Below are 16,020 nucleotides of genomic sequence, written 5' to 3' on the forward strand. Positions count from 1 at the left end.
TTTCGTAATTGATGGAGGTTCATTAAGGTTTAATGATGCAACAATATGGAACTGTTGCAACTTTGCAGGATAATTGCCACTGAGGTAGTCCTTCATCCGTTCGCAGTGATATGGACGTATATTCCTGTATGTATTCAATTATATCGATGGGACGATGGTAGAGAGAGTCAAGAGCTTCAAATTCCTGGCCGTGCATATCTCAGAAGATTTTCCCTGCACCCAACACACTGGTACAATTATTCAGATTCAGATTCAGATTCAAATGTATTGTCATTGTGCAGTGTACAGTACAGAGACAACGAAATGCAGTGTAAAGAAAGCCCATCAACACCTCTACTTTCTGAGAAGATTACGGAGATTCGGTACGTCAGAGAGCATTCTCTTGAACTTCTACAGGTGTGCAGTAAGTGCATATTGACTGGTAACATCACGACCTGGTTCGGCAACTCCAACACCCAGGAGCAAAGAAGACTGCAAAAAAGTGGTGAACGCTGCCCAGTTCATCATTGGTACTGACCTCCCCACCATCGAGGGGATCTACTGGAGTCGCTGTCTCAAAAAAGGCAGCCGGCATCATCAGAGACTCACACCACAATGGCCACTCTCTCTTTTCACTCTTGCCATTGGGAAGAAGATCTAAGAGGCTGAAAACTGTAACGTCTAGGTTTAGGAACAGCTTCTTCCCGGCAACCATCATGGTTTTTAAACACTACAACTATTTCTATTTCAATAGACAATTTCTTTTCTATTAGGAACTTGCAGTGTCCATTTTCCTTGCTAAGTTACTGGTTATTTAAAGGTCATAATACATCGGAACATGGGACAGATAGTAGTGGCGAGGTGGGATTGGTGGGGGGGGGGGGGGGGGGGGGGGGGGGGGGGAAGGGGGGGGGTGGGTCAAAGCCTGGCAAGTGATAGGTGGAGTCTGAAGAACGGTCCTGACCTGAAACGTCACCTATCCATGTATTCTAGAGATTATGTCTGACCTGTTGAGTTACTCCAGCACTGTGTGTCTACAATGCATTCCATTTGTTATGCCCAGGGACACTAATGAAATAAAAGGTATATCTTTGGAGAAAAAAATCACCAACACATCAGTCTGAAGTTCAGACAGTACCAAGGTCTTTGTGCAGAAACATGATGCAGGTCGTTTCAATGTAGCAATCCAGAACAACAAACAGCGTTTGCTCTGAATATTGGTGACGCGCTGTTCTTAACAAAAGCACAGAACACAGACAATTAACCCTGGTACATTACAAGTCGCAGTGAAACACCAGAGAAAAGATTCAGTAGCTCTTCCAATGAAAGGCAAGGGCTCAAAACAAAGTCAAATGCCAACCTTTTACGAACCTTTTTTGAATGTCATGGAGTCATCGAGCACAGAAACAAGTCCTTCATCTCACAATGACTAACATGCCCCATCTAAGCTAGTCCCATTTCCCCGCATTTGGCCCGTATCACTCTGAACCTTTCCGATCCACATCAGTCAACGGAAAACCACAAAAGTAAAACACAGCTTAAAATATTTTAAAAAATCTAAAGGACTAATTATGTATAAGATCATGAGAGGAATATAATTTTTTTTTAATGTGCTAGTTAACAACTAGAAAAAGTCCAACTTTCACAAAGTTTACCATGATGTAGATTGGAAAATCGGGACTATATCCTAGATAATGGTAGGACTATTCAGAAGTCTGATAACAGAGGGGAAGAAGTTATCCTGAGTCTGGTGGTGCGTGCTTTTGAGTTTCTGTATCTTCTGCCTGATGGGAGCGGGGAGAAGCAGAAATCAGTGGGGTGAAAAAAGTCCCTTCATTATGTTGAAACAAGGAACTGCAGGTGCTGATAGACAAAAAAGGACATAAAATACTGGAGTAACTCAGCAGATCAGGCAACATCCCTGGAGTACATGGATAGGTGATATTTCAGGTCGGGACCATTCTTCAAATTCCATCACTTGCCAGGCTTTGTCCTATCCCCACCTCTCTTCCAGCTTTTTTCCCCACCGCCCCCCCCCCCTCCCCTGAAGAGGTGCCCCGAGCTGAACCTATACCCGTTGCCTGTACATGTTCTCCAGAGATGCTGCCTAAAGGAGCTGTCCCACTTGGGAGACCTAATCCGCGAGTTCTGTCGAGTTTGCCCACGACTCATACTCTCAGCATGGTCGACATGAGGCCGTAGGAGGTCTTTGTAACTCTCCTTCATGCTCGAGAGTAGTCCCGTGTACTCGAGGCCTCAGCCAGGTCGCGGCGTATTTTTCAACGATGAAAAATGCCCGCGAGTAAAAAAAGGTCACCATGCAAAAAAAATCAATATTTCTTTACTCGTAGGTTTAGTTGAAGTAGGTCGTAGTAGGTCGGCATGTTATTGGTAGGTAGCCGAGGGTAGCTGAAGGTAGTCGAAGGTAGTCGTAGATAGTCTTCATCATAGTCGAAGGGAGATTGAAGGAGGTCGTCTTCACTCTCCACTATTCGGTGTCCAATTTTCCCGAAGTTAGTTGAAGCTAGTCTTCAACATAGTCGAAGAAGGTCTTCTACATGACATTTTTTCAAACTCTCCGAAACTCTTCGAAACTCGCCAATTAGGTCGCGCCCAAGTGGGACAGCCCCTTAACTGTTGAGTTATTCCAGCACTTTGTGTCCTTGATAGACACAAAAAGCAGGAGTAACTCAGCGGGTCAGGCAGCACCTCTGGAGAAAAGGAACAGGTGACTTTTCGAGTCGGAACCCTTCTTCAGACCTGAAACGTCACCTGTCCCTTTTCTCCAGAGTTGCTGCCTGCTCCGCTGAGTTGCTACAGCATTTTGTGTTGATCTTTGGCATAAACCAACATCTGCAGTTCCTTCCTAGACACCACTCTGTGTCCTGGTTTATGTTGGCTGCTTTCCCAAAGACAGCGTGAAGTGTAGATGGAATCAATGGTGGGGAGTCTGGTCTGTTTGATGGTTATTTGTAGTGATAACCAGAACCAGAGAACCAAGAGCACAGAAACAGGCCCATTAGCCCACTACATGCATGTCGACCATCAGGTACCGAGCTATAATAAGCTCAATTCCCAGCATCAGCCCCTAGGCTGTGAAATAAACTTGGACCAAGATCCCGCGTATAATTAAACAGTCGGCACTCCACAGGAATGAAGTGAAACACAACAGCACATTAACCTCCCTGCAGAAGTGTAAATCATTAATGTATGAACTAAATTCATTAGGCTTTTGACAATTCTTTGAAACACCAAGCTTCTCAGTGGGAATTTTCAAATGTCAACGCATTATTCAGAAACAGCATAGTCATTACTGTTCATTGAATAGCAAAAGAAACTCAAATCCAGGATTTTGCCTTGGAAATGCAGCCCATTAGAAATAATTTAAAATAACAATTTCTTTGTCACTGCTGCTCAGTGATACAGAAATGGAAAAAAAAAGATTCCATTTTAACAAGCACTCCCAGGTCAGCTTCATGGAGATAAAAGCAGAATAAATTCATTCTCCACCGTTAATGAGCCTTAATCCTAAACACTCATGACTGTATCATTCTGAAGAGCAATCCTTCTGCCCTTTTTAACATTATCGGTTCCAATTAATGCCAACCTGCGAACAGCTCTCTGCCTGTTTGAAAGTGGAGCAAACCAAACTAAAGTCCTTTCACTTTGTACTTGGTGAAATAGAGGAGGTTGTCATTTTGTTGGGCTGTTATAGGAGACACATAAACAACATTGTAACCCAGTGCATCAATTGTTCTCCACGACATACGGAAAACGTTTAAATTCGACACAGCTTCTAAATCTTCAAAGAAGAGTTTGATACATTTCTTTGAAAGTGGGACTGAAAGAAAAGGTAAACAATGTCCAAACTTCCAACATTATTTTACTATTGTGCACATTATTATTGCAAGTTATGGGCTTGAGATTTCTTACTGTTAAACACAACTTGGAAAAGCACGACCTGTGATGAAGTGCCCATTGTTTGTCTCATTGGCTGTTTAGTTTAGTTTACTTTAGTTTAGTTTAGACATAAAGTGTGGAAACATGCCCTTCAGCCCACCAAGTCCGCACCGACCCGCAACCCACCATCACCAGCAATATATTACACACTAGGGCCAATTTACTATTTTTTACCAAAGTCAATTAACCTGCAAACCGGTAATTCTTTGGAGTGTGGAAGGAAACCAGAGCACCCGGAGAAAACCCACACAGTCAAAGGGAGGACTTCTACCTCTTGAACTTCTACAGGTGTACAGTAGAGCATGTTGACTGGTTGCATCACGGCCTGGCTCGGCATGTTGAATGCCCAGGAATGAAGAAGATTACAAAAAGTGGTGAACACGACCCAGCCCATCACGGGTACTGACCTCCCCACCATCGAGGGGATCTACAGGAGTCACGGCCTCAAAAAGGTAGCCAGCATCATCAGAGACCCGCACCACAACGGCCACGCTCTCATTTCACTCCAGCAATCAGGAAGCAGATATAGCAGCCTGAAAACTGTAACGTCCAGGTTCAGAAGCAGATACCTCCCAACAACCGCCAGGCTATTAAACACCACGACCTCCAAATACGCTCCAAACTATATAGGCTCTGGGAACATATTTCTGACTTTGCACTACTAGTGACTTTTTATTAGTTTGTTTTTTTAAATATATACTGAACTTCTTTTTGTTGTTTACCATGGGTTTTAGAGAGTACTGTGTTTACATATCTGTTGTCTGCTGCAAGTAAGAATTTCATTGTTCCTTTTCAGGACATAAGTCAATAAAACATTCTTGACCCTGTTGACTATTGAAGATGGAAGGAACAGGCAAAGCAATGGGCTTAATCTTGCATCTAGCCCTGGTGGCTGTTGTAGATAGGATCTTCAAGTCAATAGATGATGGGACATTGAGCAATTGATGTGGACCATCTAAGGTGGACATCATGATGATCCCAACATTGTGTGCAGTTTCAGGTTGTGGTACCCCCACAAACCCCACCTTTCTCCCCCACATCCTCCACCCTCTCTTCCCCACCATCCACTTCCCTTCCTTGTACCCCACCTGGACTCCCACCTGTTTCTCCCCTCCACTCACCCCCCCCATCCCTCCACTTTCCTCCCTCTAGCTTTACAATGCGCAACTCTTCAAACCTGTTCCACCTTCCTTCCTTCCTTCCTTCCTTCCTTCCTTCCTTCCTTCCTTCCTTCCTTCCTTCCTTCCTTCCTTCCTTCCTTCCTTCCTTCCTTCCTCCCTTCCTCCCTTCCTCCCTCCCTCCCTCCCTTCCTTCCTTCCTTCCTTCCTTCCTTCCTTCCTTCCTTCCTTCCTTCCTTCTCTCTGGCCTTTGTTCCAACCAGTTGCCTCTCAACCACCCCCCCCCCCCCCCCCCCCACCCATGCCGACCTATTACCAGGTGCTGCCTCTCCCCTTTTCCAGCTTTTTTCTCCACCCCCGCCACACATTCAGTCGACCCAAAATCATCTATGAATAGCATGTCGGCATATGGTGCCTCGTGCCTGCATTACCATTCCTGAAATACAGAATTCACACATGGCACAACTTTGCTAATCACATTTTGTGATGGCACTTTAGATAAAGTTACGTCATCTCTGGGTTGAGATTTTCCAGGCCACAGACTTGGAGTCATAGAGTTATGGAGTGATACAGTGTGGAAACAGGTCCTTCAGCCCAACATGCCCACACCGGCCAACATGTCCCACCTACACGAGTCTCACCTGCCCGCGTGTGGTCCATATCCCTCCAAACGTGTCCTATCCGTGTAAAACTCCCTAAACTTATAAAACCCCCTGAAAGCAAAGGTCTGAAAAAGGGTCTTGACTCAAAACGTCGCCTATCCATGTCCTCCCGAAATGCTTCCTGACCCGCTGAGTTACTCCAGCACTTTGTACCTTCGTGAACAGTAACTTTGTCGATGCCAGATACGTGGCGACACTTTGTGTATTGTATGCAGAAACAAAGAATTTTGGAAAAGCATTCTGTCAGTATTGTTGGAGACACAAAAGAAAGTGCAGATCTTGGAATGGTGGGCAAGACATACATTGCTGGAGTAACTCAGCGGGTCTGGCAGCATCTGTGGAGGGAATGGACAAGTGATGTTTTGTGACTGGACTTGTCTTCTGCGATAGTAGTCTAGAGTAGCTTAGCGTGTCAGGCAGCATCCTTGGAGGACATGGATCAGCGACTTTTCAGACGTCAGAAAAGTCCAGATCTGAATTGTCTCCTATTCATTGCCTCCACGGATGCTGCCTGACCCACTGAGTTACTGCAACGCTTTGCATTTTTGTCAGTATTGTTTCTCTTTCAAACTGAAAAATTGATGCATAATAGTACGTAAAAAGTTCCTTCTTTCTGTAAATCAGTTATAGCTGACACCCGTTATTACAGTGAAAATGCAGAGTTCTTTGAAAGACAGAAGCGTTGATTTATTGTACATTTAAAAACAATTTTAACATATTTTGTATGTGAAACAGATCGGCAGAAAGCTCAAATAAAAGTTGAGCACAGAAAAGGTGTTTCGGAATGAAGTCACAGCTATTCCTTGCATGATAGATGCAGTACAGTAAACGGAAATAGGTTTGCTTTTAAAGCACACATGTAACACCACTGACCAGGAAATGCATGTAACGTTACAAATACCATCAATAACTTACCAAACGAAAATATGCAATTGAATAAATAATTTGCCGTTAAATTTCAACATTTTTTTTGTTCGTTATTAGTACGTCTTATTAATCCCTATAGTCTCATTAATTTATTGCAAATTAGACTGGTTGAAAACACGATCGTTTAAAACAAAGTAAAAACTGAACAATGAATGAATCTATTATTGCACTGACTACAATCCAGTAGTAATTTGGTTCTCGGTAAAGAAGATTTATGCTTAAAGTAAAAGTAAACATTTAGAATATACGGCTAATGTGACCAAGCAGAAATGGAAAACAAACAAAAACAAAATCTAAATTATATACATTCCACTCAAACACCAGAAAACACCACTCAATGTTGATTTTGATTTGAAGTGTGCAAAACATTACTGTTCTATATAAAAATATGTGCATTATGAAGACATAATTAAATTATTTGTCACTAATACGTAATTATCTGTATGTACATAGCAACCATTACAGCATTGTATAGTTCTTATCTTTTCTGCACTTCTGTATACCATGGATTTCCACAATAAAGTGCCAGTATTCTGACTCAAATCAATGTGATTGAGCTATGTGGAGCTAATCAAGTTCCATTCAAAAAATGTTTGCATATCCCTTTTGTTTTTGCATCCCTTCACAAACTCAGTGAAGCCTCAACAAGCGATCAAACAACACGTACCACTAGCCAGAGTGATTGTCTCTGCTTTGCATCGGTTGCTGGGCATGGAGTACATATTGCCCCCAGTGAGTGTGTGTGTGTGTACCCATGCCAGCTATACCACAAGATCATCTGGGTCGTCTCGTGTGCTAACCATTCGGGTGAGTCCCCGCTTCTTAAGGGGGCTTCTGTTGACGCTGAGGATGTCTTTACTTGTCTCGGGTCTGTGAGGGTCTGGGCTTTCACCGGGCTTTCTGAAATGGTCTACCTTCCTCGGTTCAGTGGCCATCAATTCCACCTGGGAGTCTGCAGAGATCCCGGGAGTTGAGGGAATGTTGTCGGAAAACAGATTGGACAAACTGCTCGCTGAACTGAGGTCGGGGTGATCGAACGAGAAGTCTGGGACGGTGAGGTGCTTCCTTTGACTAGAGGGGGGGAATCGGCGCTCTGGTACGTTTGCCGGATCTCTTGGCCTGGCGTCTGCTGGCTCTGAAGAATCCCTGTGGACCACAGATTCACTGGAGAGGGTGCGCTTACGCAAATGTATCCTTGGCTGGGACTCTGCGTTGAGAGGGAGCGGCCCGACTCCACTCTGTGCAGGAGGCTCCACTGAGATGCAAGGCGGACTTGACTTCTCCTTCCTCTGGGCGCTGAGAACATAGTCAGGATCTTGCTGAAGACGGAGAGAAGGCTCTGGTTTGGCTTCACCGGGACACTCCCAGCCAAGCACCCAGCGGGCATCATCTTGGTCGTCTTGGTCAGTGGATGGGCAGATCTCGATGGAGTGTCTCCTGGAGTCCACCGCCCACAAGGGTCTCATCAACAGCCCCTGAGTGTCGATGCTAAAGAACCTCTTCAGGTCCTTCTCCCCGGCCACTCCGTCCACGTGGGTGGAGCTGTTGGAGTTCTTCAAGGCCGCATCGGACGTGGCGGGGGAGAGGAAAGGCGAGAGGGAGAGGCTGGCGGCCTGAGACTGCCTGCGGCGGCCCCAGGCCCCGTCGCTGATGCGCCGCACCTCCTCGTCTGCTGCGTCGCCAGAGTTGAAGAGCGAGGGGGCCGGGCTGCCGCCGCCGCCGCCGCCGCTGCTGCTGCTACCGTGGCTGGGCGAGCGGCTGCAGATACTGCGCTGGCTGTACACCTGGCTGTGTGTGCGGACGCTGGGCTGCCGGCCACGCTGCGCCAGCATGGGCGAGGGCTGCGGGCTGACCTTGGGCGACACTGGCGTGGGGTGGATCAGCGGCGGGACCAAGACGCAGTGAGGCGACAGGTTTGGGTGCAGGCCGTCACTGGGCTGGTTCTGCAGGCTGGTCTTAGTATCAGCATTCAAGCAATCCACAGAATCATTCCTCATAGACGCCTGAAATACAACACAGAAAATCGTGAGCTGTTGCATTGGGAGAAGATGTTCCTTCTCCCTGTGGCCCGCGTGGGTTTTCTCTGGGTGCTCCAGTTTCCTCCCACATTCCAAAGACGTGCAGGTTTGGAGGGGAATTGGCTTCTGTAAATAGTCCCCAATGTGTAGGATAGAATTAATGTACGGGGTGATCACTGGCCGGCGCAGACTCGATTGGCCGAAGGGCCTGTTTCCACACCGCATCTCCAAACTAAGGGGCAATTTAAAGAGGTCAATTCAATACAAACCTGCATGTCTTTGCAATGTGGGAGGAAAATCATAGCGCCTGGAGGAACCCACACGCTCACAGGGTTAATGTGCTGGGATAATAGTGTTTTGGACGGCACCCGAGGTCAGGATTGAACCGGGGTCTCTGGAGCTGTGAGGCAGCAGCTCTACCAGCTGCCCCACTGTGTCGCTGTTAAAACAATTCCCAGTATCAGAATGAATTCACAAGAAACGTGCTGCAAAACAGACTGAGCACATATTGGAACAAATGCCATTGGTTATTGTCCTAAACTGAACCAATATGCCTTGGTAGAACTACTGAAGGATTTCGCTAAGCAAGATCTATCAATAATGATGTGCCGACACCAGCAGGATCTCGCATTGACACCAACCGGGCATTAAGATCTATCAATAACTTGATGTTACCAACCAAAGATGGGGGTTGAGGACGCCATCATCCATCTGCTCCGTCGTTCTTATGATATAATCTTATTTATATAGCACATTTTCAGTCAACTTGCATTGACCCCAAAGTGCTTCACATAATTACATTACATTTTACACACAGGCAAAGGTGGGTGAAGTGTCTTGCCCCAAGGACACAACGACAGTATGCACTCCAAGCGGGATTCGAACCGGCTACCTTCCGGTCGCCAGCCAAACACTTAGCCCATTGCGCCACCTGTCGTCCCGTGGTATCACGTGGATAAGCTGGGGAAGCATTGTGAGAGTCATGTTTTTTGACGTCTCCACTGCTTTTAACACGATCCGGCCTGCACTGCTAGGGAGCAAACGGACAAAGATGCGGGTGGATGCTCCATTGGTGTCCTGGATCACCAACAACCTGACTGGATGACCACAGTATGTCAGGCTACAGAACTGTGTCTCAGACATGGCGATGAGCAACACAGGAGGCCCCACAGGGGATGATCCTCTCTCCCTTCCTGTTCACCATCAACACCTCGGACGTCAGGTATAACTCGGACTCCTGCCACCTGCAGAAATTTTCAGATGACTGTAATTGTGGGCTGCATCAATGAGGGGAGGGGCGCTGAATACAGAGGGGTAGTCGACGACTTTGTTGAGTGGTGTGGGCTGAATCACTTGCAGCTCAACACCGACAAGGCTTAGTGGTGGACCTTAGGAGAAGAGGAACACCCCTGTCCCCTGTCTCCATCGAGGGTGTGGGTATGCAGTTCACCAGGGAGTGCCAAATAGCCTGGACAGTAAACTGAACTGGTCCAGGAACACTGAGGCCATGTACAAAAAGGCACAGAGCCGGCAGTACTTTTTGAGAGGGCTCCGCTCCTTCAACATCTGCAGTAAGATGCTGCAGATGTTCTACCAATCTCTTCTTCCCCCCCCTCCAAACCCCCCCCCCACTCTCACATCAGTCGGAAGAAGGGTCTCGACCAGAAACGTCGACTATTTCCTTCGCTTCATAGATGCTGCCTCACCCGCTGAGTTTCTCCAGTATTTTTGTCTACCCTCGATTTTCCAGCATCTGCAGTTCCTTCTTAAACTTCTACCAATCGGTGGTAGCCAGTGCCATCTTCTTCGCTGCCGTGCGCTGGGGCCGCAGGGCGAAGGCCGCGGACACCAATAGAATGGATAAACTCATCGGGAAGGCCGGCTCCGTCCTGCGGACGGTGTTAGATTTATGAGAGGTGACCTTGGAGGGGAGGATGCTCCTCAAACTGCAGAGCATCCTGGACAATACAGCTCACCCCCTCCATGACACGCTGGTCAACCAGAGGAGTATCTTCAGCAACAGACTGGTTCCACCAAGATGCAGGACAGAACGCCACAGGAGATCCTTCTTCCCTGTGGCTATCAAACTGTACAACTCCTCCCCCTTATGTCGTGGGGTAGACAAACTCCCCCGCCCCCCCCTCCAATCTTTCCACATCCACTCGTCACTTTAATTTCATGTTTCATGCATTTTGTGTTTTATGACTGTTGGCAGATTAATTTCCCTCTTGGGAGAAATAAGGTTCTATCATATCATATCGTATACCTGTCTATGCAGCAATCTGTTTATACTGGGTGAACGCGGCACTCTCTGTGGAGGTGGGATTTTGGGGAGGGTGACGTGGCTGGTCGATGCAGAGCTGTGGCGAATCCCTTCCGAGGGAACTCCAAGATGAGCAGGGACTTCATTGGGCTGAGAATGCAATGAGGTCACCGAGCCTATCATCAGAGAAATAAGTCAGAGAACAAAGAAACCAACTAAATAACTAAAAAGAGATTCTTTCTTTACTTTAGACTTTAGTGATGTAGACTTCAGAGATACAGTCTGGAAACGGGCCTTTGGCTCACCAAGTCCATGTCGACCAGCGATCCCTGTACACTAGCACTATCCTTCACACTAGGGACAATTAACTATTTTTGCCAAAGCCAATTAACTGACAAGCCTGTACGTCCACAGGTTTTCTCCGGCTGTTCTGGTTTCCTCCAACACTCCAAAGACGTTCAGGTTTGTAGGTTAATTGGCTTTGGTAAAATTGCAAATTGTCCCTCGTGTGTAGGATAGTGCTAGTGTACGGGGTGATCGCTGGTCGGCGCGGTGGGCTGAAGGGCTTGTTTCCGCACCATATCTCTAATGACCAAAGTAGACTCGATGGGCCAAATGGCCTAATTCTGTTCCTATGACTAAAAACACAATTTTGCAAACTTTTGATCTACGTCCCAGCACCATATTTTCATAAGGAAATACCTACCTGTGGGTGATATAATCTGACAGGGAACTACTTCAGGCAGTGGGAAATGAGTTGGTGCTGATCTAACAGGGCGGAACATGTAGCTGTCATTTGGCAGAGAGTGCATTCGAGATACTGAGGCTTTTCGAACTGTTAGCAAGTTTTCTGTTTGTTTCCCTTCTCCATAATTGCTACTTAGAGGATCCTCCTGTTTAAAATAAAATAACAAGGCAGGTCTGTAAATCATTTGTGCCGTGCAATGTTATACAAGCATTATGTAGCACAGGTATATTCAACATTAACATATGGAGTAGACACAAGGAACTGCAGATGCACAGAAGACAATGTGCTGGTGCAACTCAACGGGTCATGCAGCATCTCTGGAGGACATGGATAGGCGACTTTTTTGGTCGATACCCTCGTTTTTAGAAATGCTGCCTGACTTGCTGAGTTAGTCCAGCACTTTGTGTTAATACCGAAGATAGGCACAAAAAGCTGGAATAACTCAGTGGGTCAGGCAGCATCGCTGGAGTAAAGGAATAGGTGATGTTTTGGCTTGGAACCCTTCATCAGACTGAAAGTAGAGATGGGGGGGGGGGCTCTTGGTGAGAAAAGGCAAGAACAAATCAATGTTGGCAACAGAAATGTATTGAGTTCTGTTAACTCCATTACAGGAAGGATGTGGAGGCTTTGCAGAGGGGGCAGGAGAGGTTTTGCAGAATGCAGCAGGGAGTGGAGAGTATTATCTATAGGTAGAGGTTGGGCAAACTTGGATTGCTTTCTGTGTAACGCTGGAGGTTGAGGGGAGACCTGATAGAAATGTATAATATTATATGATGCAAAGATTGGGTAGACAGTCGGAACCGTTTTCCGTGGGTGGAAATGTCAAAGACTAGAGGCCATAGCTTTAGGGTGAGAAAGGCAAAGTTTAATGGAGATGTGTAGGAAAGGACTGCAGATGCTGGTTCAAATCGAAGGCAGACACAAAATGCTGGAGTAACTCAGCGGGACACTGCAGCATCTCTGGAGAGAAGAAATGGGTGACGTTTCGGGCCGAGACCCTTTTTCAGACTGTTTAAAGGAGATATGCAGGGCAAGTGTTTTACACAGACAGTGGTGGGTGCCTGGATCATGCTGCCAGAGGTGGTGGTGGTGGGGGCAGATAAATAGTGGTGTTTGAGATGCTCTTAGAAAGGATCATGGATATGCAGGGAATGGAGCGATATGGATCATGTCCATATATAAGAGATGCTTTTAACGGCATCATGTTTTGACACAGACGCTACCACTGCCCTCTGTGTAAAAAAACCTACACCGCACATTCCCATTAAACTTTGCCCCATTCACCTTCAAGTTATGCTCTCTAGTATTTAATATTTCCACCCAGGGAATAAGGATCAGACTGTCAAACACATGTCAAAATATTCAAACAAAATCACACTGTAATAAAAAGGAACTGCAGATGCTGGTTTATATCAACGAAAGACACAAAGTGCTGGAGTAACTCAGAGGGTCAGGCAACATCTCAGGAGAAAATGGGTAGGTGACGCTTCAAGTCAGGTCTGAAGAATGGCCATTAAACTTTATAGAGATTACAGTGTGGAAATAGGCCCTTCAGCCCACTGGGTCCGTGCCAACCAGCGATCCCCATACAGTAGCACTATCCTACACACTAGGGACAATTTACAATTTTACCAAAGCCAATTAACCTACAAACCTGCACGTCTTTGAGTGTGGGAGGAAACCGGAGCACCCGCATAAAACCCATGCAGTCACAGGGAGAACATACAGGCAGCACCTGTAGTCCGGATCGAACCTGGGTCTCTGTCGCTGTACGGCAGTAATTCTACCGCTGTGCCACCTATCCATGTACTCCAGAGATGCTGCCTGACGCACTGAGTTACTTCAGCATTTTATGTCCATCACACTCACTGTTAATTGCTGTAGGTGTCCTGGGGATTCAAGTCTTGGTGAATCCAGGCCGGTGCCTGAGGCTCTGCTATCGGGGTTAGGGGAAGGTCCGGGGCTACCGGACGCCATTCCCCGCGCACGTAACATTTCCAGCTCGATTTCAGCGTCGAGTTCGGCGTCTTCTTTGGCTTCCTTGTTGCTCTCCTCCAGATGCTTCATGAGCACGGCCACCACAACATTGACCAGCACGAACTGAGCGATCAGGACAAACGTGACAAAGTAGAGGGGGGAGAAGATGGGAAGGTAGGTGAGGCAATTCTTATCGTCGCTCCCACATTCCCGCAAAGTATCCTGCAAGAAAAATGCAGAGGGGTAAAGTGTCAGTGTTTAGCAACACCGATTAACGTTAATGGAATAGATAGGGCGATTCCACAAACATCAACGAAGTAAAGACCTGAGAGGAGTGGAATAGAAACATAGAAACATAGAAATTAGGTGCAGGAGTAGGCCATTCGGCCCTTCGAGCCTGCACCGCCATTCAATATGATCATGGCTGATCATCCAACTCAGTATCCTGTGCCTGCCTTCTCTCCATACCTACTGATCCCTTTAGCCACAAGGGCCACATCTAACTCCCTCTTAAATATAGCCAATGAACTAGCCTCAACTACCTTATGTGGTAGAGAATTCCACAGATTTACTACTCTCTGTGTGAAAAATGTTTTTCTCATCTCGGTCCTCAGTGAGGAGAGAAAGATTTAATAGGAACCTGATTTAGTTTAGTTTAGTTAAGAGATACAGCATGGAAACAGGCCCTTCAGCCCACTGAGTCCGCACTGACCAGTGATCCCGCACACTAACACTATCCGACACACACTTGGGACAATTTTACACATACACCAAGCCAATTAACCTACATACCTGTACGTCTTTGGAGGGAGGGAGGAAATCGAAGATCTCGAAGAAAACCTACGCGGTCACGGGGAGAAGGTACAAACTGCACCCATAGTTGGGATCGAACCCAGTGCTGCAAGAGTTGTAAGGCAGCAACTCTACCCCTAAGCCACCGTGGCCACCCTTTTTGGGTACCTTTATTACACAAAGGTGGTATATATATGGAACAAGCTGTCGAAGGAGGTAGTTGAGATAGGCATTAACACAAGTTTAAGAAACATTGGATGGTTACTTGGATAGGACAGGTTTAGAAGAATATGGGCCAAACGCTGGCAGGTGGGACTAGATGGGTCATGTTGATCGGTGCGGGCAAGAGGGCCGAAAGGTCTGTTTCCGAAAGGGCTATATGACGCAATGACTTTATGACACCATAGGTACACACAAAGTGCTAGAGTGAAGTGGTGAGAGAGAAACACTCTGGTCTGGTGAAATTTTGAGTAAGAATGTGAATTTCCGAATGATACTAGTGATTTAGAATTCTGTGTGAGTTGGGATGGGAAGCCTGGTTTAGTGAGGGATACCCATACGCACATATAAGGAACTGCAGATGCTGGTTTGCAGAATAAGTCACAAAGTTACTGTCACTGGAGTAACTCAGTGGGTCAAACAGCACCTCTAGAGAAGATGGACAAGTCAGGACCCTTCTTCAGAATGAATGTATACAGGAACAGTGGCCCGGCAGTGGAGTAGCTGTCGTAGAACGTCAGAGACCCGGGTTCGATCCTGACTACGGGTGCTGTCTGCATGGAATTTGTATGTTCTCCCTATGACCGCGTGGATTTTCTCCAGTGTTCTCCGGTTTTCTCCCACATCACATAGACGTACAGGTTTTGTAGATTAATTGGCTTCTGAAAATGTTCCCTAGTGTGTGTAGGATAGAACTAGTATAAGGGTGATCTTTGGTCGGCATGGACCCGGTGGGCTGAAGGGCCTGTTTCCATGCTACATCTCCTAACTAATTTAAAAGCTGGAAAAGGGGTGGGGATGTTGGATTTTCAATGCATGGGTTAAGAACGAAGAATGATAAATTCACACTAGAAACATGCAATGAGAACGAAAATGTTGGAAATATTCAGTACATCATTCAAAAGTATAAAGGTCTGCGCTCCTATTTAGTCTTTCATCAAAATTTAATAATAATGCTCTCAATGTGAAATAGGAGGTGCTTTAATTCACACTTAGTTTGTCAATAGACTATTTAGTGAATGTAATCATTTTACTGAATGTGGCAAAGATTTATTGCAATACACCTTTTAGGAATAAATAACATGCACAATGTGAGTCTTATAAATAACTCTGAGGTCCAGATGAGTCCGATAAACCACTTGCACCTCATCACAGTTTTCCTCGCCAAAGCCATATGATAAAATCAGCACATTGACTATTCTGAACAGTCTATAATTGCTGTTTAGTCAGTATTGTTCAGCAATGACTCTCTTTCAAAAACCTACTAGATTTTCCCTTCTATGAGGTGACTCCTGACTGCTATTCCCTTTATTTCCTTAAGGAATTAAGTTGGCCAATTGTAAATTTGCTCTCCCGA

The 16,020-nt window shown here is 46.1% G+C and overlaps 1 protein-coding gene across 1 annotated transcript in view; it reads right to left on the minus strand.

Annotated features, from left to right (window-relative positions):
- Window positions 1-6,387: 6,387 nt before the first annotated feature.
- The window catches only part of cacna1ha (calcium channel, voltage-dependent, T type, alpha 1H subunit a), a 161,237-nt gene continuing 151,604 nt past the window's right edge, over window positions 6,388-16,020 (minus strand). The window contains exons 30-33 of the mRNA XM_055651688.1: window positions 13,545-13,874; window positions 11,634-11,820; window positions 10,931-11,103; window positions 6,388-8,649 (exon numbers count right to left, since the gene is read on the minus strand). Of these exons, the coding sequence (XP_055507663.1) occupies window positions 7,408-8,649; window positions 10,931-11,103; window positions 11,634-11,820; window positions 13,545-13,874 (1,932 nt within the window). The 3' untranslated portion in view covers window positions 6,388-7,407. The remainder of the gene's footprint in view (window positions 8,650-10,930; window positions 11,104-11,633; window positions 11,821-13,544; window positions 13,875-16,020) is intronic.

The sequence above is a fragment of the Leucoraja erinacea genome, chromosome 20 (genome assembly GCF_028641065.1).
Source record: "Leucoraja erinacea ecotype New England chromosome 20, Leri_hhj_1, whole genome shotgun sequence".
In the NCBI taxonomy this organism is placed as follows: Eukaryota; Metazoa; Chordata; class Chondrichthyes; order Rajiformes; family Rajidae; genus Leucoraja; species Leucoraja erinaceus.